Below are 24,624 nucleotides of genomic sequence, written 5' to 3'. Positions count from 1 at the left end.
CAAAGAGAGGAAATGAATTGTCAAGGTAAACCACGGTTTTGCCACAAATAGGTCATTTTCTTGTCTGTGACCAGTTTTCAGCATTGTAGGGAGTACTGGGAATCAAACGGTGTCCAAAACTTCGACTAAACATTTATATCTCTTGATCTCCACAAGCCTGAAAGATAAATAGGTCATAGTGACTTTTGTCTCTGTTGCTGAGGTTTTTCCCTGAAAGCTGTATTAGTGCAATGGAATAGTGACGGGTAACGTTATTAACATTATCTGTATTGTGCAGTGCATGTTTGTGACAGCCTCAAAACAACCCTTCAGTCCTGGGACGGAAGATAGGAGTGTGGCCGACCCTTCCTGCTTCTTGGTGACGGGCGATGGCCCAAGGATTTCAAGGCAAAATGATGCTGAGTTCAAAACAAAATGATATTTTCGCTCAAGAGGTGATCCTCTTAAAGGAGTGGATTTGGGGGAAGGTCACTTGTCTCCAACTACGTGATACGGTTTCAGGTCCCCAGCTGGTTCCACCTGTTAGGCTGGAGCCTCTTTGCACAATTGTTCGAGATGCCACGAAACCGCTGCCACGGGAAGAGAGAAGGGCTGGGGTCCTCAGTCTCGACGCCCCTGCAGCCCAGCATGGCCAGAGGGCCACACTGTCCCTGTGCCACCCTAGGTCACTGCATCCCAGACCTGCCATCCTCACACAGGCTGCTCCTTGAAGGGTCTTGGTGTCTGTGTTCATGGGCAGTGACCCTGAGATAGAGAAATTCCATGACAAAGCCTCCAGGTTTCAACCCCCCAGGAACGTACCTAAGGGTATATTGAGGGGCTGCTCTCTGGGCTGGGATAATAGTCAGTGTTTATTGAGCAGGTACTAGGTACCACGCCCTGTGCTGAGCACCCAGCAAGATGGATGACACTTTTGGAGGGTCTGTAGTTTCCCCGGGGTGGGGGGGGGCAGCTGGAGAGCTGGCAGGACAGTTGGTGTTGAAGTCTGTGTGTTGATGGCCGGGCTGCCAGGCTTCACACAAGGGACAGATACAGATCAAATCAGGGTAGGCCTCATGGAAGAGAGGAATTGTCCATGGTTTCTGCCCAGCAAGAGGGTTGTTGTCCAGAAGGTGCTAGTGTCCAGATTCATAGCTTAGTAATAGAGGGACCCAAGGGCAGTAGCGTCCAGAGCTGTGTGTCATTCTCTGAACAACCACGGATTCTTTATTTTATCTATTTAGCCAGCCATGGCCCTGCCTCTTGGAGGACAGGAGAGTTTCTTCGTTGCTGTGTCCCCATAGCAGGTGTAAAGACATGTTATTCAATGAATGGATGAGTCAGAGGAAGGAAGGTGGGCAACCCAGCTCCTATTGCCAGAGCCTTGGCCCAGAGGAGCTGAAGCTCCACCTGCCCTACATGAGTGTCTGGCTGGCCATTAGGGAATGGCTGCATATTTATTTACTTATCTAGCTAGCTAGTTAGCTACTATTTGTTTTTTCAATTTATTTTCATTAAGTACTTATTAGAGGGCTTTTAAATTTTATTTATTTATTTATTTATTTATTTATTTTTGGCTGTGTTGGGTCTTCGTTTCTGTGCGAGGGCTTTCTCTAGTTGCGGCAAGTGGGGGCCACTCTTCATCGCGGTGCGCGGGCCTCTCATTATCGTGGCCTCTCTTGTTGCAGAGCACGGGCTCCAGACGCGCAGGCTCAGCAATTGTGGCTCACGGGCCTAGTCGCTCCGCAGCATGTGGGATCTTCCCAGACCAGGGCTCGAACCTGTGTCCCCTGCATTGGCAGGCAGATTCTCAACCACTGCGTCACCAGGGAAGCCCCCTATTTTTTTTTTTATTTTTAGTTTTTAAAATTTTTATTGGAGTACAGTTGCTTTACAATGTTGTGTTAGTTTCTACTGTACAGCAAAGTGAATCGTTATACGTATACGATTATACGTATACAAAGTTATACGTATACATATATACCCTCTTCTTTGGATTTCCTTCCCATTTAGGTCACCACAGAGCACTGAGTAGAGTTCCCTGTGCTATATGTAGTAGGTTCTCATTAGTTATAGTAAAATCCACATAATATTAATTTATCATCTTAACTATTTTTAAGTGTACAGTTCAGTGGCATTAAGTGCATCCACATTGTGGTGCAATCATCCCCACCATCCATCTCCAGAACTAACTTCATCTTGCAAAACTGAAACTCTGTAACCATGAAACAACAACGCCCCATTCCCTCCTCCCCGCAGACCCTGGCAACCACCATTCTACTTTCTGCCTTTCATGAATTTGACTACTCTAGGTACCTTATATAAGCAGAATCATACAGTATTTGTCTTTTTGTGACTGGCTTATTTCACTTAATGTCCTCAAGGTTCATCTGTGTTATAGTATGTGTTGGAATTTCTTTCTTCTTTTTTTTTTTTTTTTTTTTTTTTTTTAAAGGCAGACTGCCACGTGCAGCGCCTCATTTGGATGTGTCTGGAGTCTTGGAAGCTTGACTACCCTACGTTCTCCTACAAATGGACCTTGAGAGCTTGTTTGGAGGTTCTAGCAGGGGAGCGCAGCTACTCGTATACCCTTGACCGAAGAACGGTCCTCCTCTATCGGGGAAGGTCGTCCTCTTCGACCGAGCGCGCAGCTTCGGGAGGGACGCACATGGAGCGGTGAGGGAGGAAGGGGACACCCGCCTAGCCAGCCAGATCAGCCGAATCAACCCTGGCGATCAATGGGGTGACAGATGTCGCAGCCAGATCGCCCTCACATCCTTTCTTCTTTTAAGACTGAATAATATTCCATTGTATGTATTTACCAGATACTCTTTATCCATTCATGCATCGATGGACACTCTGGTCGCTTCTGCTCTTTACCTATTGTGAATAATGCTGCTGTGAACATGGGGGTACAAGCAACTCTTTGAGTTCCTGCTTTCGGTTCTTTTGAGTATAGTCCCAGAAGTGGACTGGATCCTGTGGTAATTCTATGTGTAATTGTTTGAGGAATCACCACACTGTTTTCCATAGCGACTACACCGTTTCAGAGGGATGCCTCAGTTACTTAACTTTTTGTGTCTTGCCTTTCCTCTGTGAGTCTTCCAAATGCAATCCTCCTCCCTTCTGCACCACTTATGTCCTTTGAACTGGGCGGATGACCACAGTTGCACAGTCAGCCCAGATTCGGGAGCTACCTCTAACCTCTCCCAACCACCTTTGAAAAAGCTAAGTTTACCCCATTGGCCCCTGGGCAGATGTCCTCTGGGGAGTCCCAGGCTGCTCCTGAGATTAAGCTGGAACCAAACTGGCCCTAGACTTGTAGCTCTTGGAACAGCTGCTCAGCTTTCCTCAACTCCACCATTTTAATTGTGATTAGTAGGTTCATTTGCATCTAAAAGGAGTCGTTTTCTTATCAGCACCATTGAGTTGGGAACCAGTGTACTCCATTTATATAGAGTGGCCCATTTTAACCAGGCCCATTAAGCAGTAAACGTAAATGTGGGTGTTTTACAAATGCAAATATATCATGCAAATAATGTACTTTATGCTGAATGATGCCTTGGTTTTCATATGTAAAATTAGAAACTGTGTAGCACAAAGATAATGATAAACACCTTTGCATCTGTTCATAAGATGTATCATGAGCTGTATGCATCTAAAATTGTAGCCCTGGCTTCAGGCAGAATTTCTTCAGTATACTCAAACATGCATTCCATATTATCAAAAATATACATGTACTTATCTAGTTATTTATATATTCCTAAGTAATCAAAAAAGCAAAAGAGTAATCCAAATTACCTCACATATTACTTACCATCAAAGATGAGATTTATAATTTTGTTTCCAATTTTAAAGATTTTTAAGTTTTTATCTGAGATGATGATAGTGGAAGAAGGAATGTTACTTACTATATAGGCTAGTTCCTTTGTAAGAGAATTATGTCTACTAAGAGAATTTTTTAGAAATCCTACTGTGTGAAATAATTCTATTTATGATATGCAGGTAGCATTTCTGCAATTTTACACCATCACTTAGTAGAATAATAGCAACAATTTTTGTGTACAGTGAACTTGGCTAAATTCTAGGAGGGGAGTCACCTTTAATCTCTGCCTACATGGGGTTTCTGCCCTTTGGAAAGGTAAGACACACACCTATGGAAAGTGAATTAAAGGTGTAAGACATCAGATCAGGAAATATCACATAGTACGATCAGCTGCCAAATTAACTGCACTATACAGGAATTACCAGATAGACTGTACTATACAGGAATTACCAAATTCAGAGTGGGGAGAGGTTCCAGTGTGGGAGTGACCAGAAAAAGATCCGGGATTTGAGTTGAACCATAAAGGATGGATGGGAGTTGAATAGGCAAAGAGAACATGGGAGCAGGGCATTTCAGCAGAGGGGAACAGAATTTGAAACCACACAACCCAGATTGGGACTTGAACCCAGTGTCTTTTAATTGAGATCACACACCTGGTCTCAGGACTTAATGAAGCTCAGGTTCTTTTATGTCCCCTCACAGAAGGAATTCAGTGAGAAACAAAGTGATAGGTAAGAAGTGGATTTATTTAGAGAGAAACACATTCCATAGACAGAATGGGGTCTGTCTCAAAAGGTGAGAGCGGCTCCAGGGCATGGGGTCGTCTTGGAAAGTGAGAGCGGCCATGGGACAAGCACACTCCACAGACAGAGTGTGAGCCATCTCAGAAGGTGAGAGGCCCCGAAATATGGGGTGGTTAGTTTTTACGGGCAGGGTAATTTCATAGGCTAATGAGTGGGAGGATTGTTCCAACTACTGATATTGTGGAGAAGGGGAGGAGATTTCCAGGAATTGTGCCACCGCCCACTTTTTGACCTTTTATGCGTAGCCTCAGAACTGTCATGGCACTGGTGGGTGTGTCATTTAGCATATGCTGATGTATTACAATGAGCATATAATGAGGCTCAAGGTCCACTGGAAGTCGAATCTTCCATCATCTTGGACCTAGTTGGTTCTAACCAGTTGATGTTGTGTCTTCAATGGCTGTGTCATTCTTTTAAAGGTTGTTCCCTGCCCCCTTCCCTCCTGTTTCAAATTGGCTTGAATGGGTCATAGAAATATATAGGGTACGAGTGTGTTCTGGAGACCTGCCTCAGGTGGTATGTTGGGGAGCAGGGGAAACATGTTGAGAAGGAATAGAAAGGCCTCTTAGGGGCAGAGAACCTATTGGACTTAACTCTGCCCTATAAGCTACTGGTTTTCACCCACTTTTATAACCATCAAGCTCTTCAAATGAAAAATTATGTGGAAACTCAACACGTCAGACACCTGAAAAATGAGATGCTTTTTTTTTTAAATTAATTTTTATTGGAGTACAGTTGCTTTACAATGTTGTGTTAGTTTCTACTGTACAGCAAAGTGAATCAGCTATATGTATACATATATCCCCTGTTTTTTGGCTTTCCTTCCCATTTAGGTCACCACAGATCATTGAGTAGAGTTCCCTGTGCTATACAGTAGGTTCTCATTAGTTATCTATTTTATACATAGTATGAGATGCTTTGTTGACATTGGTGCAGGGCCTCACCTAGACACCTGTCCCCCACGCCCACCACTGACAGCACTATAGGCACCCCCTGGGGGTTCCCTGGGGAACAGTTTGCAAACCAAGGGGAGAGCTGAGGAAAATGCTGTGCTCTGAGAGGACAGCAAAGATATTAGGCAGGGAGAACTGGGGTTGGGGGAAAGACTGGAGATGGCAGACCTATTAGGATGCTAGTGGGAACATCTGCATATGAGTTGACACAGTAGAGTAGAAACACAAAGGAAGGGAAATTGTCAGAGATTTTTGAAAGAAGGGGTTGGCAGGAATGGATGACAGCAGATGGGGGTTCAGGAGAGAACCCTGTTTGAGATCCCAGATTTTTTTTTTTTAACATCTTTATTGGAGTATAATTGCTTTGCAATGGTGTGTTAATTTTGCTTTATAACAAAGTGAATCAGCTATATCTCTACATAGATCCCCATATCTCCTCCCTCTTGCATCTCCCTCCCAACCTCCCTATCCCACCCCTCTACGTGGTCACAAAGCACTGAGCTGATCTCCCTGTGCTATGCGGCTGCTTCCCACTAGCTATCTATTTTACATTTGGTAGTGTATATATGTCCATGCCACTCTTTCACTTCGTCCCAGCTTACCCTTCCCCCTCCCCGTGTCCTCAAGTCCATTGTCTATGTCTGCGTTTTATTCCTGTCCTGCCCCTAGGTTCTTCAGAACCTTTTTTTTGTTTTTTAAGATTCCATATATATCTGTTAGCATACAGTATTTGTTTTTCTCCTTCTGACTTACTTCACTCTGTATGACAGACTCTAGGTCCATCCACCTCACTACAAATAACTCAATTTCATTTCTTTTTATGACTGAGTAATATTCCATTGAATATATGTGCCACATCTTCTTTATCCATTCATCTGTCGATGGACACGTAGGTTGCTTCCATGTCCTGGCTATTGTAAATAGAGCTGCAATGAACATTGTGGTACATGACTCTTTTTGAATTACGGTTTTCTCAGGGTATATGCCCAGTAGTGGGATTGCTGGGTCGTATTGTAGTTCTATTTTTAGTTTTTTAAGGAACCTCCATACTGTTCTCCATAGTGGCTGTATCAACTTACATTCCCACCAACAGTGCAAGAGGGTTCCCTTTTCTCCACACCCTCTCCAGCATTTATTGTTTGTAGATTTTTTGATGATGACCATTCTGACTGGTGTGAGGTGATACATCATTGTAGTTTTGATTTGTATTTCTCTAATGATTTAGTGATGTTGAGCATTCTTTCATGTGTTTGTTGGCAATCTGTATGTCTTCTCTGGAGAAAGGTCGATTTAGGTCTTCTGCCCATTTTTGGATTGGGTTGTTTGTTTTTTTGGTATTGAGTTTCATGAGCTGCTTGTAAATTTTGGAGGTTAATCCTTAGTCAGTTGCTTCATTTGCAAATATTTTCTCCCATTCTGAGGGTTGTCTTTTTGTCTTGTTTATGGTTTCCTTTGCTGTGCAAAAGCTTTTAAGTTTCATGAGGTCCCATTTGTTTATTTTTGTTTTTATTTCCATTTCTCTAGGAGGTGGGTCAAAAAGGATCTTGCTGTGATTTATGTCATAGAGTGTTCTGCCTATGTTTTCCTCTAAGAGTTTCATAATGTCTGACCTTACATTTAGGCCTTTAATCCATTTTGAGTTTATTTTTGTGTATGGTGTTAGGGAGTGTTCTAATTTCATTCCTTTACATGTAGCTGTCCAGTTTTCCCAGCACCACTTATTGAAGAGGCTGTCTTTTCTCCATTGTATATTCTTGCCTCCTTTATCACAAATAAGGTGACCATATGTGCGTGGGTTTATCTCTGGGCTTTCTATCCTGTTCCATTGAGCTATATTTCTGTTTTTGTGCCAGTACCATACTGTCTTGATTACTGTAGCTTTGTAGTATAGTCTGAAGTCAGGGAGTCTAATTCCTCCAGCTCTGTTTTTCTTTCTCAAGATTGCTTTGGCGATTTGGGGTCTTTTGTGTTTCCATACAAGTTGTGACATTTTTTTGTTCTATTTCTGTGAAAAATGTCATTGGTAGTTTGATAGGGATTGCATTGAATCTGTAGATTGCTTTGGGTAGTATAGTCATTTTCACAATGTTGATTTTTCCAATCCAAGAACATGGTATATCTCTCCATCTGTTTGTATCATCTTTAATTTCTTTCATCACTGTCTTATACTTTTCTGCATACAGGTCTTTTGTCTCCTAGGTAGGTTTATTCCTAGGTATCTTATTCTTTTTGTTGCAGTGGTAAATGGGAGTGTTTCCTGAATTTCTCTTTCAGATTTTTCATCATTAGTGTATAGGAATGCCAGAGATTTCTGTGCATTAATTTTGTATCCTGCTAGTTTACCAAATTTATTGATTAGCTCTGGTAGTTTTCTGGTAGAGTCTATAGGATTCTCTATGTATAGAATCATGTCATCTACAAACAGTGACAGCTTTATTTCTTCTTTTCCGATTTGGATTTCTTTTATTTCTTTTTCTTCTCTGATTGCTGTGGCTAAAACTTCCAAAACTATGTTGAAGAATAGTGGTGAGAGTGGGCAACCTTGTCTTGTTCCTGATCTTAGAGGAAGTGGTTTCAGTTTTTCACCACTGAGAACGATGTCGGCTGTGGGTTTGTCATATATGGCCTTTATTATGTTGAGGTAAGTTCCCTCTATGCCTACTTTCTGGAGGGTTTTTATTATGAACGGGTGTTGAATTTTGTCAAAAGCTTTTTCTGCATCTATTGGGATGATCATATGGTTTTTATTCTTCTGTTTGTTAATATGGTGTATCACATTGATTGATTTGCATATATTGAAGAATTCTTGCATTCCTGGGATAAACCCCACTTGATCATGGTGTATGATCCTTTTAATGTGCTGTTGGATTCTGTTTGCTAGTATTTTGTTGAGGATTTTTGCATCTATGTTCATCAGTGATATTGGCCTGTAGTTTTCTTTCTTTGTGACGTCTTTGTGTGGTTTTGGTATCAGGGTGATGGTGGTCTCGTAGAATGAGTTTCGGAGTGTTCCTCCCTCTGCTGTATTTTGGAAGAGTTTGAGAAGGATAGGTGTTAGCTCTTCTCTAAATGTTTGATAGAATTCGCCTGTGAAGCCATCTGGTCCTGGGCTTTTTGTTTGTTGGAAGATTTTTAATCACAGTCTCAATTTCAGTGCTTGTGATTGGTCTGTTTATATTTTCTATTTCTTCCTGGTTCAGTCTCGAAAGGTTGTGCTTTTCTAAGAAGTTGCCCATTTCTTCCAGGTTGTCCATTTTATTGGCATATAAGTTGCTTGTAGTAATCTCTCATGATCCTTTGTATTTCTGCAGTGTCAGTTGTTACTTCTCCTTTTTCATTTCTAATTCTATTGATTTGAGTCTTCTCCCTTTTTTTCTTGATGAGTCTGGCTAATGGTTGATCAATTTTGTTTATCTTCTCAAAGAACCAGCTTTTAGTTTTATTGATCTTTGCTATTGTTTCCTTCATTTCTTTTTCATTTATTTCTGCTCTGATCTTTATGATTTCTTTCTTTCTACTAACTTTGGGTTTTTTTGGTTCTTCTTTCTCTAATTACTTTAGGTGTAAGGTTAGATTGTTTATTTGAGATGTTTCTTGTTTCTTGAGGTAGGATTCTATTGCTATAAACTTCCCTCTTAGAACTGCTTTTGCTGCATCCCATAGGTTTTGGGTCATCGTGTTTTCATTGTTATTTGTTTCTAGGTATTTTTTTATTTCCTCGGTGATCTCTTGGTTATTAAGTAGTGTATTGTTTAGCTTCCATGTGTTTGTATTTTATACAGATTTTTACCTGTAATTGATATCTAGTCTTACAGCGTTATGGTTGGAAAAGATACTTGATAAGATTACAATTTTCTTAAATTTACCAAGGCTTGATTTGTGTCCCAAGATATGATCTATCCTGTAGAATGTTCCATGAGCACCAGAATTTTTAACTTGAGCATTTTACGGGCAATCACCAAAAGCTGAGTCATTTTTTTTTTCTTTTTGTGAGGAATGCTGAGTTAAATTAATTGGTGACTTTTATTCTTTCAACAAACATTGACAGGTACAGCCAAGTTCCAAGCATTGCCATAGGTGGTAGGGATTTAGGAGAAGACAGACTCAGATGTCGCAGTGTTTCAGGGAGTGAGTGCACTGTGTGTAAAGGGAGACAATCACAGACACTGTGGTGGGCTGAGTTGTCCCCTCCAAAACTTCATATATTGATATTAGGTCCTAACACCCAGCACTCCAGAATATGATCTCATTTGGAAATATTGTCATTGCAGTTGTTAGCGATGATGAGGTCATACTGCAGTAGGCTGGACCCCTAAGCCAATATAAAAAGGAGAAATTTGCACACAGAAAGCACACACAGGGAGAATGCCATATAAACATGAAGGCAGAGACGGGGTGATGCATATATAAACCAAGGAAGTCCAGGGATTGCCTGCAACCACCAGAAACTAGGGAAGTGGCATAGAACAGATTCTCACTTACAGCCCTTAGAAGGAACCATCCTTGACTTTGGACTCCTAACCTCCACAACTGTGAGAGAAGAAATTTCTATTGTTTTAAGATACTTATCTGTAGTACTTTGTTATAACAGCCCTAGAGAACCAATAGAGACACTGAGAAATCCAGGGCAGTTTGGAAAGTGCCCGTGGGGACCGGCAGGGGAGACAGAGGCGGGAAACTGGCTCCCTCATTTGAATCGATGTGGCACGGGGGGATGCAGCCAGAAATACATTCCAGAGTCTGGAGGCAAGATCAGCTCGAGATACAGAATTGGAAAAGCCACATTTCCCAGGAGTTCATGAACTCTCCTAAGAAAGGAGAATGAATAGAAAAGAAGAGAGGGCTAAAACTCTAGGAATACCCATCATTATGGGGCTAAGGCTGGACAAAGAGCTAGCAGATTTCATAGAAAGGAGAGTGGGAGGAGGAGAGCCAGGCTAGGTGGGTGTTGTGAGGCTAAACTTGGAAAGGGTTTTAAAGAGATAATGTCAAAAGTGATAGAGAGTTTATGTCATTAGAAAAAAATAATAATAAAGTAAGCCTCTCATGTGAGTGCATGTGGGCGGGCATGGAGTGGGCAGGGGAGAGGGACTGTAGAGCCATCAAGGCCCTTAGCCCTGAATGGCGGGGTGACTTGGGGGCCTCTGATGACCCAGACGTGAGGGGATCGCAGCCAGTCCGGGGACACCATGACACAGAAGAGCAGAGGTCTGGCACTGTCGCCCAGCTCCTGGGCTTGGTTAGTGCATGGCAGGGTCATGGGGGCCAAGAGGAGGATCTGGACACTAGGTGATGTTGGATGATGGGTCAGCTATGAAGTCCTGGAAGGGGGAGGCGAGGGGAGACAAGGGATAATGGCAGGAGGAAGGATGCCAGAGGAAAAGAGGGCAATAGGGGTGCTGCTTTGGCAAAGAAGAAGGTGCAGACACAGGTAGAAATAACGGAGGGTGAGTGAGCTTGTGAGGAATGGCTTTGGTTTTAGAAAAGAGGAGGTGACGTTTCTGCCTGATGAGATATGGACCAGGGGGCGAGGTGGGGGGCAGGGGGGTTGAGACTTGGCGAGTGGAGAGAAGAGCGAGGGCAGCTTAGTCGGGTTGCTGACCATCAGGTAATGGTTCTTGGCTGGGGGCCATTTTATCTCCCAGAGGACACGTGGTAGTTTCTGGAGACATTTTTATTTGTTACAACTGGGGAGGGTTGGTGCCGGGATCTAGTGGGTAGAGGCCAGGGAGGCTGCCGAACACCCTAGCACCCACGGGACGGCCCCCACCATAAAGATGATCCAGCCCTAAAGGTCAGCAGTGCCAAGGTTGAGAAACCCTGCCACAGGTCAACAGCACATCTCAAACGTGTCTGAGGAGGGAAGCCCTAAACTTCATAGCATACTTCGTGGAACATTATTGATGTGTTTAAAATCGCACAGTAGATCTTGCTCCAGAGCAGCCATCCCTGTCCGAGTCTCACAGCCGTTCCCCCCCATCCGCTCCAGCCTAGCACACCCTTGGCTGTGATGGGCACACAGGAATGCTTTGCAGGTTGATCCAGTTGGAGACAGGATGAGTCTCCAGTCTTTTTAAAAAATTTTTAAATTTAACTTAATTTTTTTATACAGCAGGTTCTTATTAGTTATCCATTTTATACATATTAGTGTATATATGTCAATCCCAGTCTCCCAATTCTCCAGTCTTAACATTTGGCTAAGGTGACAAAGCCATTCCATTTCTTACCAGGATCCGAGTTTTGCCTTCAGAGTGATCTTGCCACACTCTCCGTTGTGGCTTTTGTGGTCCTTGCTGGTTATTGGCTGATCACTTCAGTAATGCCTTCCCAATAATTGTCAGCCTCTGAAAACTGGCCAGTCCTGGTACCTTTCCACCTGGTCTCTTCTGCCTCTTGATTGCCTGACCCTGAAAGGTCACTGTGGGCAGCCATACTTAATAGTTTGGATCTATGCAGGACTCTGGGCAGAGCTGTCTTTTTTTAGCTTTCTTTAGAGTAGGTGGCATCCGTGAAGCTGCTTCTTCCAGCCTATTGATTTTTAGAAAGTGTTCATTGCTACTTCGGGTGGAGGAACGTTTGCAAATGAGATGATCTCAAAGCATCCTTAAGGGGAAGAGGAAGATGAAGGTGCGGTTAGCTCTTCCGTCACAGAAATGAAGCCAAGAGCCTAACTGGGAGAGTCCACAGGATGTAGGAGGAAGTGTTGGCACCGAGCACATCATTTAACTTCTCTGAACTGCAGTTTTCTTGTAATCAAGACAACCGCTGGGGTTTTTGCAGTTCACAGAGTGTCCTTTGTACATGCATCATCTCATTTAATTCTCCAGCACTACATGCTGTAACTGCTCCCTGTTTGTAGCAGTGGAATTGAGACCTGTTTTCAGCTTGTGTTTTCAACAGACAAATTCCTTGAGTCCAAATCTTGTGCTGTCCCCACCACAGCTCGGATGGAACCAGGTGGCCACTGAGATCCCTTTGAATGTCAACATACTCTGGTTTTATATGGAAGGTTGTAAAAGTCCCTGAGACTTCTGAACTTCTGAACGTCCCTGAGAATTCTGAACTTTCAACTGGACTCTTTAGTGATGCGTCTCAAATTATGAAGGGTGTTTTGTGAAACTTGAGACCGTCTCACACACGTCTCTCTGATTCCTGCATTCCAAACTTGAAGACTGGCATCCTTCACCCAACGTGTCTGTGTTAGTATGTGGTGTAGGTCATATTTGTTTTTCTATGACATTCTGTTGATCAATCCACAGTTAGAATTAACAGTAGAATTCCCAGTATTTTTTCAGGAATTTCCCCCTTCATTACAACTGCTTTGACTGTTTTATTCCTGGAGAAACACAGTCTGATGGTAGATTTCACACATCCAGCGGGACTGCCTTCACATTGTTTCTGGTGCTAAGAATATGTCAGAGATCCGCTCAGCTGCCTGAAGACTAGCAGGCAAGCTCTGGCCTCTGTAAGGACCAGGTTAGGATAGGCTGGTCTCACCACATCCCTTTCCGCTGTTCAGTGTACTTTGGGCCACTCTGGCAGAGGTGCTAACTGCAGGGGACCTTCAGAAACACAGCATGTAGGTTGATCTTTCACTGCCCAAAACTCTTTAGACTTTGATTCACTTCTTCTGGGGTCCTTCCTGTATTCATTCTTTCTCTCTCTCTCTCTCTCCCTCTATCATTTTACAGTAAAAATTTTTTGTTGTGGTAGTAAAATACACATAACATAAAGTATACCATCTTAGCCGTGTAAGTGTACAGTTCAGTAGTGTTAAGTACATTCACATTATTGGGTAACCAACCCCCATAACTCTTTTCATCTTACAAAACTGCAACTCTGTACCCATTAAACAACTCCCTACTCCCCCCTCCCTCCAGCCTCTGGGAACTCCCCTTCTACTCTGTCTCTGTGAATTTGAAATTTGTCCTTTTGTGACTGGCGTATCTCACTTAGCATAATGTCCTCGAGGTTCATCCATGTTTCAGTACCCTGTTCTCTCTTTCAGATCAACCAGTTCACATTTGGCAACTGGGTTCTTAGACAAAAAGTACTTTTTAAAAAGTACTTAGAGGGCTTCCCTGGTGGCACAGTGGTTGAGAGTCTGCCTGCCAATGCAGGGGACACGGGTTCGATCCCTGGTCTGGGAAGATGCCACATGCCGCGGAGCAACTGGGCCCGTGAGCCACAACTACTGAGCCTGCGCGTCTGGAGCCTGTGCTCCGCAACAAGAGAGACCGCGATAGTGAGAGGCCCGCGCACCGCGATGAAGAGTGGCCCCTGCTTGCCTCAACTAGAGAAAGTCCTCGCACAGAAACGAAGACCCGACACAGCCATAAATAAATAAATAAATAAATTTTTAAAAAAAGTATAAAATAAAGCATTAAAAAAAAAAAGTTTCCAAAAAAAAAAAAAGTACTTAGAAAAGAAGTACTTTTCCTAATTTTCTTTTCTTAGACTCACAGCAAGTCCAGGCTGGTGAATACAGGTGTGGATCTTGCCAGAACCTCCCAGGGTCTTGGTTAGAGTTCATCCGGTTCTGACAATGATGACAGCTCATGGGTGTCACATGACAGATGACATCATTATGCCAAGAGCCACCTTAGGGCCGGACGACCTGTTGACCTACAGTGTCGCCTTGGGAGCTGGAAGAACTGCAGCTGAGCGTGTGAGGCCCAGGGAGAGACAGAGCTCTGAGTCTCTGGCAGATGCTGGTGGGGTGGAAGGGCACATCCCTTGGGATTTGCTGGCTCAGCTCTGGTCTTAATGATCGGCCGGATCAATGCTCTCAAATGCCAGTTGACAAACTGCCTTTTCTGGCAGGCCAGGCCCTCTTAACCTGTTGCTCGACTTCCTTTGCCACACGTGGGGTTGGCTTCTGGTGCTGAAGGTCATGAGCTTTTGTTAGAGCATTACTGAAGTGAGACATTGGTGGCGCCAGCGTTGTATTGTTTCTGCTAATATGAGCCCACGTGTCTTGTCTTTCGCATCTGGTGAGCCTGATTGCTTTTTCTAGCCTGGGATTTTGCCTTGGAGAGATTCCTAGTGAAATACCGTCCACAGCCTTCTTCCATGGAGAAGGATAGCTAAGGGTTTGGTGCCGAAAGACTGGAAGAGAAAGCTGGACGATGAGAAATGAAATCGGGGCCGTTGACGTGTGTCTCTGTGGTGCAGTGGGCTGGTCTTGGGCTGGTCACTCACCAGCCGTGTGATGACTTGGACAAGTCCCTCCATCTCCTCACCTGAAGAATGGGGAAAGTGGGTTCTGCCTTGCCCTCTCATGGGATCGGAGGATCCCACGGAAAAGTGTTGATCATTGTGCTCTGTACGTGGTAATTTGGCATCCTGTCTTCAGGCAATGTGAGCACCATTGTAAGGTGATTAAAACCCACCCTGGTAGGTTGAAGGGGGCCCTAGTGGCCACTTCCCATGGCAGTGACTATTTACAAGTTCACTGGCATTTTGGTGACTTGAGTGTGGAGAGTCCCCCATCCTCCTCTGCACAGGCCACCCACCCTCCCCTCCTTGATTTGCCACACAAATGAGTGGTTTCCAGGGTGGCCTGAGATACTCCCACAAAGATCTCAACCACTAGCTTCTCTGAATTACTGTGGTTGTTATACATTTTTAAGTAACTTTATATACTTTTTAAAAACTAACTTTGAGCTTTAAAGGTCAGTGAGCCAGGGATATCTCCAGATGGAGGAAAAAAATCAGTTTGCTGTCTCCCCAACCTGTAGCCACTAGGGCCATAACCGTTGGCCTTTCCACAAGCATTTCTAGTCTCTTTAGATAGAGTCACAGAGGTTATAGCTAGCTAAGTATGACAGTAAGCTCCTAGAGGCCATAAAATATGGCTTCTAATTTTTCTCTCCATGTCCAAGCACAGTTTTCAACAAGCTCTTAATAAATCCTTAACTCTCCTAACAGTTAGAAGATGTCATTTGGAGGGACCATCCCAAAGAACAGTGTAGAATATGGGGTCACTGAGCTCAAAAGCTTTGCAATTAGCATGGCAGGAATCGAGCCCACAGGTGAATGCATCAGTCACAACGGGTGCTACGTCAGAGCAGGTAGGTGGGCCAGTCCAGATCTGTCTCCACTGTGAGAGTGTAGATTACACCGGCAGCACAGCAGAACGACCAGAATAGCGATCAGTGACTTAGGTACATTAAAAGGATGTTGTAGAAATCTTGAAGTAGATTTCTATCATACAGAGAATTTTCCTTAGCTAAACCACTGGATTTACCCGTCCTCCGTTCCCCACGTTTACTCCATCCCTGGCGTCTACTCAGTTTTCAGCCAAATCAAGTTCAGAATAAAAAGGAGATTTGGAGGGAAGTAAGCTGGATATTCAGGCTCCTGCACTAATAGTCAATTATTGAATTCTCCAGAAGCGCCAACTCCTCTATAATGAAGTCCTCAGTTTTTAAATATCTTTAGAAATCAGGTGATTCAGTGTTGGCCACAGCCAGCTGGCTATTTCCTGCTTTCTTATAAAAATAAGATGGTAGAATCCCAGGAGCTGGCTGGGGTTGTTAAAAGATAATCTTAAGCATTTTAATGCACATTATTCTTCATGCAACTTTGAGCCTTAACAGCCTCAAATCGGAATAGGACAGGAATCAGATAGAAGAGAACTCAGCTTGCTGCCATCATCCTGCAGCCCTGAGACCCCAGCCAGATCTCCTGTTGTCCTGTGCAACTCCTGGCCACTCAGAGGCCACAGCAGCCAGAGCTGAGAATCAGGGCTGCAGGAGAAGCCATAGCTGGGATGCATTATCCTCACTTACTCTGAGTAGAGTGGATCCGAACCAAGATAAAACAAAAGTTTTATCATTTACATCAAGGTTCATACTGTGTGTTTTCTAACACGTTTGACATTGCTTTGATGTATTTGTGTGCTGTAGCACTTTTCTTCCTCCTTCTCTACTCCTCACCAACCATGTAACATGTCCATGTCCCCATACCTGGTGTGCTATTTGTACCTCTGGGGACGAAATGTTGGTCAACAGAATGTGTCACTGGCATTTCTCCTTCTTGTTAACAGTATTGTTCCCCTGCATTACTAGAGACCCTGATTGACTCTAGAAACATTCATTGGATAGTCCTTCAGATTTCTTATTCTGTGTGTGTGTGTGTGTGTGTGTGTGTGTGTGTGTGTGTCCGTGTTTGCCAAACTTACAAACTTATTATTTAGACCAACTTTTAAATTATTTTTAACATTGAAGGTGATAGATGATGCATTAACCGGTATCATTTGCCACATTCTATTTTGGAGAAAGTAATTTATACTGCCTCTTGGGCTGGCTGTAGTAACAATTTTGACTAAGTGCTTTCTAACATTAATCTAAACCAATCCTTGATTTAGAATCACCTCCTTTCTACTCCAAGACCGGCTTGGTTAAAAAGTTTTTCACTGGGTGTCTTAAAACAGTGAAAATGCTTGTCTATAAATGTAGTAAGGTGTCATTGTGATACATTAATCTTTCGTCTTTTCTTGCCTCTCCTGTTACAGGACCATGAGTGGTAACATATCTGCAAAATGTTTTATAGGATATGGAGTGCAACATTTTAAGCCAAGGAATTGAAAACGGGATACGAAACAAGAAGACAGGGGAGGGAGGGAGTCGATCAAGGTCATATCTGTATATTAAGAATTTGGTGGTAGAAAAGCCAAGAAAGGCAAGCTCGTATTTATAATGGGCAGGTGGCACTAGGAAGTAGTGGAAAACCTGCTGATCTCAGAAGACATGGATGGGAGTTCTTTGCCTCATAAAGTCATCAAATTATGAAGCAATTAGCGAAAGTTATAAGCTATGACGTTGAGCATCTGATGTGGCCATTTTGTTTACCTGCCAATGATTTCAGTGCCCAAGAGGGAGCAGGGTTAGGACAGTAACCTGAATACCCACATGGACGGGTTCTGCACGTTGAAATATGAAGCCCATTCATCATAAGACAAGCCTAACGGTTTTTTTTTTTTTTTTTAAAAGAGAGATCATTTTTATAGCTACTTTATTTATTTATTTATTTTTTGGCTGTGTTGGGTCTTCGGTTCGTGTGAGGGCTTTCTCTAGTTGCGGCAAGTGGGGGCCACTCTTCATCGCGGTGCGCGGGCCTTTCACTATCGCGGCCCCTCCCTTTGCGGGACACAGGCTCCAGACGCGCAGGCTCAGCAGTTGTGGCTCACGGGCCCAGCTGCTCCGTGGCATGTGGGATCCTCCCAGACCAGGGCTCGAACCCGTGTCCCCTGCATTAGCAGGCAGATTCTCAACCACTGCGCCACCAGGGAAGCCCTAACGGTTTTTAAAGATGCATTTTCAGAGGGTGTAAATAATGCATAATTGGGAAAGTGTGCTGAGGCCATTTTGAAGGATGCGTTTGGAGGAACGGTAGTTCTGAGTGCTGCTGAGTGAGTGTAGACAAGCTCGCCCTCACGCTGGTTTCTATTCTGTTTTAGCACATCAGGTCCACCCCTCTGGCCGGGCAGCACCTTCTTCAAGAGAAATGGAGCCCTTCTACAAGGTAGGTCTCTGGCGGCCCCCCCTCCCCCTCCCCCATCCCCACACTCCTCCTTCACTCCTGGTATCTGTCAGGAGAGTTCTGTCTGCTGCAGAGCGGGCACTCTGTGACTGCTGTGGGTTGGCTCTGTTTGTCCAGTTCTCTTTATTTCTTCCTACTGACGTCTCCTGGTTGATATGAATTGTTGGTCTGAAATAAGACGGCTTCTTTGGTCTGCTGTCACTGGTCAGATTCCAGAAGTGTTTGGCTTGCTTTGGTGAAATTGGAATTATGTGGCAGTTAGGATGCAACGATAGCATAAATTGGGCTGGTAAAATCAAACCCTATTACAGGTTTCCAGTGCTTGGGCTGTGAGGAATGTTGTGGGTGTTTTGGCACTTGGGTCATCGTGGAGATCCACTTGTTGCTTGCTCTGCCCTGACGTCCATGTGTGCCCGGAAGGGTGACTGTGGTTTGTTCTGAGGCTCAGAGTTCACACACCCTCCCTCGTCCCTGCCGGCATCATTTGCAGGGGGACATTCTTTCTGCTGTCCGGTCCATCCTCAGCTGCCTTGCGCGACTTCCTGTACTCAAGGAATTCAAACCGCCTTTCATCTCTACTTTTGCTGTCAAGTTTCTTTAAAAATGGCCAAAGTCGAAGAAGAACACATAGCTAAAAATAGCCATGAGATGCACGCTAACTACTTCGAGAAAGTACTTTGGGGAGATGTCTGCTCTGCGGATCAGCTGGAATTGGCTGGCCCCCGAGTGTCTTCCAACTTCCCCATTAGCCTCTCTTGATTGGGTAGGTGTCAGAGTGGCACAACTGGCCCAAAGCAGATGGATTTGGTTTTGCCAAGAGCTTTGGAACTGTACTGGGCTTAGGGTGTGGAGTTTCAGTGCATCTTGGTTGGTTTAGAGCTGTTACGCCTCTTTTCCCTAAAAGTTACACGCCCAGGGCCAGCCATGTGTGTGAAGGAGTAGAATATGTATGTAGCTAAGAAAAGAGGCATTTATCTTCAGGTTTCCAGAGTAGCTCAAACAATTGTGAGAGATGTCATCACATTTGTGCTATTGTTTTCAAGGCCATACAATTGTATGCTGTCTTTTTAATAGCCTGTGAAATTGGGAACTTAAGAATTTCTTTGCATCTTTGCTTGGTCCAGGTGAAATTTAGGTAGGCAGGTCTGATTAATCCTAATTTTAATGACCATCATAAATATCCTAAATATTTAAGAAAAAAGAGAACTCCCTCCACTCTCAAAAATTAATACATAATTTAAAAAAAAATCTATTCTGTTCTCCCTTCAGAAAGTGTAAATGGAGACCGATTATGATGAGCCTTTGGGTTTTTTCAAGTGGATTTCAAAGTTATGTGCATCCTTATTTTTCCTCTAGATCTGTAGCAATGATATGAATATCATTCATGGTTGGATTATTTTCACAAAAGGGATTTTATTTACTTAGAGCATTTTCTTATAGGATTTTTATTCATTAATTCCACATTAGGGAAGATTTGCTCTAAGCATGTTAGTTTTGGGTTATTTCTGCAGGACAGAAGCATGAGGGAAAAATTGATAAGGTTTATGAAGTTGAGTGATTTCACCGTGAGATTCTGTCTCATGGGTGGTAGACTTTTTTTCTTTTCTACATAGGGTTAAACATTCTCCTAATTACTCTAGGCATTGAGAATTAAATTATTACAGATTTCAGATGCTCGTTGAATCCACATCCAATTCAATACATCCCATTTACTTTTTTTGTACATGTGAAAATCAGAAGTATCGTGGTGAGCATTCTGGAGTGTGGGTGGGGATTTGCTAATGGTTTTTTTCCTGTTGTGTTTCTTCATTTGCTGTATCTGTATAGAGCGTTCACGAGACACTTACATTGTAATAAGGTTTTTTAAACTCTGTGTGTTCTTCTGAATTAATATTTTTTACACTTTATTTTATTGATGTGTAGTTGATTTACAATGTTGTGTTAGTTTCTGCTATACAGCAAAGTGATTCATATATATATATATATATATATATATATATATATCTTTTTTATATTCTTTTCCATTATAGTTTATCACAGGATATTGAATGTAGTTCCCTGTGCTATACAATAGGACCTTGTTGTATATCCATTCTATATATAATGGTTTGCCTCTGCTAATCCCAAACTCCCATTCCATCCCCTTCCCACCCCTCCTCCCCTTTGGCAACCACAGGTCTGTTCTCTATGTCTGTGAGTCTGCTTCTGTCTCATAGATAAGTTCATTTGTGTCATATTCTTGTGTTTCTCTGGCGGGCAGTACTGGCTCATCAAGAAGTTGCTGATGCCCACGAACAAAAGTTTTACAGTAAAGATACGGGCATAGAAAGAAGGGAGCTGCCCAGTCATGGCAGAGGAAGGTTTAGTTTAGAATCAAGTAGAAGAAAATGTAGCTGATTTATGCTCACTTTCTCATCTTTATACTTTATATTTTCAATATATGTCCACATTTTTTCTTTATGTCTAAAGCAAGCAGGAGGATGTTTTTCTAGATAATCAGACTAGGAAAGAACTCTGTTACTAGGTTCCAGCCACAAGGATTGGGATTGCAGGCCAGGAGGATCCCCTAAAAAACCCAGTTCCTAGAAGCAGGGTAGTAGGTGAAGCTTGGTCACACAGGGTGACACAGGGACCCAGCAGCCGGCCAGTAAAGCCCAGCTGTGACCGTGGGCCCTGACTACAACCAGAATTGGCGAAACCGGACTGCACGGGGCCGGGGAGAACCTGCTCTGTGAAGTCACCCTACGGGTTGAGACTAAAAGAATCCAAAAGCAGCAAAATGAGCAGATGTGCCCCATTGCTTCGAGGACAGAGCCTTGTTTTTGACAGGAGGGAGGGAACGTGGGCCTGTCACTTCTTGGGAGAGTTGACACTTGTACAAGGCCTTAAAAAGTAAATAGATGGGGGTGGTGCCAGGAGGGAAACGCCCAGAGCACAGGGGCACGAGAGGACCACAGGTAGAGAGAGCGATGGGGGCTCTATGGGGTGGATGCAGAAATGAGGGCTTTGCGGGCACTTTGCAATAATGACATCATCATGCACTCCAAGATGTTTTTCAGAAGAAAGCTGAGATTTCCAAAGAGGAAGTAATGGAAGGTAAAACCTGAAATCAGTGGAACAGAATGACCTAATTGGTACAGTGGGGAACCGATGTGTATTGTCTAATAGTTGTTTGGTTTATAAGCTGTTGAGCAGAGAGGTAGTACAGTTCTTTTTTTCCAGCATAAAAGCAATTGCAAGAATTAACTGGAAGCGCTCGAGGTCCTGTTGAGGGCGGCCTCTGTGTTTCGGTTCTCGCAGATTCACTGGCAAGAGGGCCTGCTGAATCATCTTGCAGTTTTGAGGATAATGGGGTAAGATTCAGTTTGGATTACACCAGGCATGGGTACTTAACATAATTGGTCATTTCATCAATTCACAGTATTTATTTTAAATGCCATTTAGGCTGCTAGAGACATTTTAGTATGTTAGCAGTTTCAGTGGGTAGAGAGCACTTCAGATCTTGTACAATAGTAACCTAGCTGATTGCCAGAAGGGGACAAACCCTTTGTTAAAAGGGGACCCAGGATGGGGCCCAACAGATAAGTGTGGCTTATTCAGAGCCCTCAGGAGTGGCCAGCTGACAGGTGTCCCCAACTGTCCCCTCTGCCTGTCTCTGTGTGTCTTGGTGACAATCTCTGTGTGTGAAATACATTTTTTTAACCATCTTTTTTTTTTTTAATTTTTACTAGAGTATAGTTGATTTACAATGTCGTGTAAGTTTCAGGTGTACAGCAAAGTGAATCAGTTATACATCTACACATAGCCACTCTTTTGTAGATTCTTTTCCCATATAGGCCATTACAGAGTATTGAGTAGAGTGTCCTTGTGAAGTACATTTTTAAATTTCTTAGGTTATAATATCTCTTATTTTCTTAATTAAAAGAGTAAACTATTGTATGTTTTCTTCCAAACTCCCTGGCCCCGAACTCCCCCCTCTCCTTCTGCCACCTAGATACACATATTCCCTTCACCCATCAAACTTAAAATTAGGTTACTTTATCACCCTTGAATGAATTATTTAATGAGTCAGTGATTCCTAATTAAAGACATTCCTCACCTCTGGTCTGACCCTTCAGGGTCTGCCCCCTGGAGGGTGCATCCCACAGCTACACACGGCATCGCTGCTCTGGCTCACATCATTTCTTCTACTAGGAGTTGCTACGAGGTGCCGCCCATCCGATCCTCCATGTCTGCCCCGCTTTGGCCTTCATAGGCTTTATAGGCCTCCGAGCTCCCCACGGAGTTTTGTTCAGAGAGAAGCTGCTGCCTTTACAGCTCTGAGCCAGCTGACCGTCTGGGCCTACACACACTGCCCCACCTGCAAGCATTTCATTAGTCTCTGTCTCTGTGTGTCAGGCACTAGATTAGGCTGGAACTCCCCTGGGAGGCCCAGGGCCTGCCCCCTCCACCACTGACCGCCCATCCTGGGGTCAGACCACACGTCCCAACCCTTCTTGCAAAGCAGCTCAGGCCCTGATGCCACCACAGGTCATGCAGACCTGTCTAGGTACCAACCCCCTGCCAGCCTTCCGGGCCCTCCCTCCGGTTTTCTCCTCTCTATCCCTCCTGTATGGGGCCACTAATTATTATTAACTCTATTCCCATAGGATGCAGGGGTGGAATTAAAATAAATTCCCTAACATGCCTAGCAGATGCTTATTTCTTTTCACTTCTGACAGCCCCCTGGATGAGCTAATGAAATGGAAAGAAGACCTTCCAGGCCTTTTCAGTGCACAGAGCAGGACTGAGCTGCCGCAGGCCCGAGAGCAGATAGGGGAAAGGAAACCAGCTCTTCTGCTGTCAGATGCACGTTGTCCCCATGAGCGCACAGATGTGCTTGCCACTGGTGTGAAACGTGCAGGAAGTTGATTATGCCCAGTAGATGACCTGCTTTGGGGAATGCCAGCTTCCCAAGTTCTAGGCCGGCTTCATGCGCTTATTTTCCTGGGAGTCCTATTATGTATTGCCCGCTCTCCACAACCCTTATGCCTTACCCTCTCCCATAGCTCCGCAGTGGGTTTTTTCTGGTAAAATGTATGCAGTACCTCCCTTTGGTTGTGTTTGGGGCTGTGAAAGTCTCAGCAGCAAGTAGTCAGTACATCAGAAACAAGCTCCTGTGGAAAGGAGCCCTGGATTACCAGTGATGGGACCTGGCTGTGGTCCCAACTCTGCCACTTGGTAAACTCTGACCTTGGGCAAAACTCAGGCACCCCTAGGATTTCATGTTCTTGCCTGTGAATTAAGGAGCGGACCTCAGGAGTGGCAGGGGTTTCCTGCGGATTACAGCTCTGAGCCATACTCGCAACTTCCCTAGAGGGGGTCAAGGGCTTTCCTGGTGGTCCAGTGGTTAAGACTCCGTGCTTCCACTGCAGGGTGCACAGGTTTGATCCTTGGTCGGGGAAGATCCTGCATGCTGCGTGGTGCGACCAAAAAAAAAAAAAGACAAGAAAAAATGAAATATAGTAAAGTGGGTCAAAATGGTTTCGAGGCGTAGCTCAGCGGGAGGAGTGCTACCTTCAGCCAGCAGTGTCCACGGATGGCCCAAGGAGAGGAAACAGGGTGATGGTTGGCTGGCTACATCTTGATCCTTGAACAAACCCTTTCTCAGACCCTTTCTCATGGATCGTAGGAAGGCAACCTACTACAGATTTGGACAACCTGGAAAGGACCCATCTTGGCCTCGTGGGCACCTGGCTTAACCCTCTCTGTGGGGATAATAATAAACATGCTTGCCGTATGGGGTTCTTATAGGACTCAATGAATTCATATCAGTAAAGCCCTGAGAACAGGCTGAATTCCCATAGTTATTATATCATTGTACAAAACTATGAATCTTAGGAAAACAGGGCTAGCATCCTCTGAATGTGGTGTCCCTGTGCTGTTTCTCTTCGCTGCTAAAATTTCCCTTGTCCATTTGTTGGGGCTAGTGATTCTCAGAACAGGGCAAAAGATGGGATACCCCGGATCCTATTGGATTTATATGTGGATCTGAAAGACAACTTGTTCAACTCTTTATATCAGATTCCTTTCAAATAGGACTGCTTCCGTGTGAGGTCCCCCAGCTCACAAAGACTGAGTTATACCCCTTGCTGTACAGTTGTACATACCCAGCAGGTGCATAGATGACCACGCAACAAAGCACGGATTCAGCACCACATCAGCCCAGGTTTAAATCCCTCTCTCTTTGGGCACCCAGTTGTTTGACCTTGGGCCTCAGTTTCAAGTGTCTGTAAAATGGGGCTACGAGTTGTGCTCCCCAGAATCTTTGCAGAGATTAAAGGAAGGTGTGAACGTGGAAACATTTGTCCAGTCCAGTGCCTGGCCTGGCACCTCACAAACACTTAATAAAGAGTGAAGTTAACCTTTGACTCTGTTTCGTGCCCAAGGTTTTTGATCGTTAATCCTGGCCTGGCGTATTCAGGGTGAAAGGTTCCAAAATTCCTTAAAGGAGCGGTCTCCCAGAAGCCTCTCCTTT

General features: G+C 44.0%; 1 protein-coding gene across 12 annotated transcripts in view; it reads left to right on the top strand.

Moving 5' to 3' along the window:
- The window catches only part of LOC130707593 (EF-hand calcium-binding domain-containing protein 11-like), a 215,245-nt gene that overhangs the window by 163,090 nt on the left and 27,531 nt on the right, over positions 1 to 24,624 (top strand). For all 12 annotated transcript variants that reach the window (XR_009007494.1, XR_009007492.1, XR_009007486.1 and 9 more), the window contains one exon: positions 18,025 to 18,089. Coding sequence is in view for 2 of the 12 variants with exons in the window: in XM_057542842.1 (XP_057398825.1) it covers positions 18,025 to 18,089 (65 nt within the window). In the remaining 10 variants the exon portion in view is untranslated. The remainder of the gene's footprint in view (positions 1 to 18,024; positions 18,090 to 24,624) is intronic.

Source organism: Balaenoptera acutorostrata, chromosome 3 (genome assembly GCF_949987535.1).
Source record: "Balaenoptera acutorostrata chromosome 3, mBalAcu1.1, whole genome shotgun sequence".
Lineage (NCBI taxonomy): Eukaryota > Metazoa > Chordata > Mammalia > Artiodactyla > Balaenopteridae > Balaenoptera > Balaenoptera acutorostrata.
This window is presented reverse-complemented; position numbering and strand designations above follow the sequence as displayed.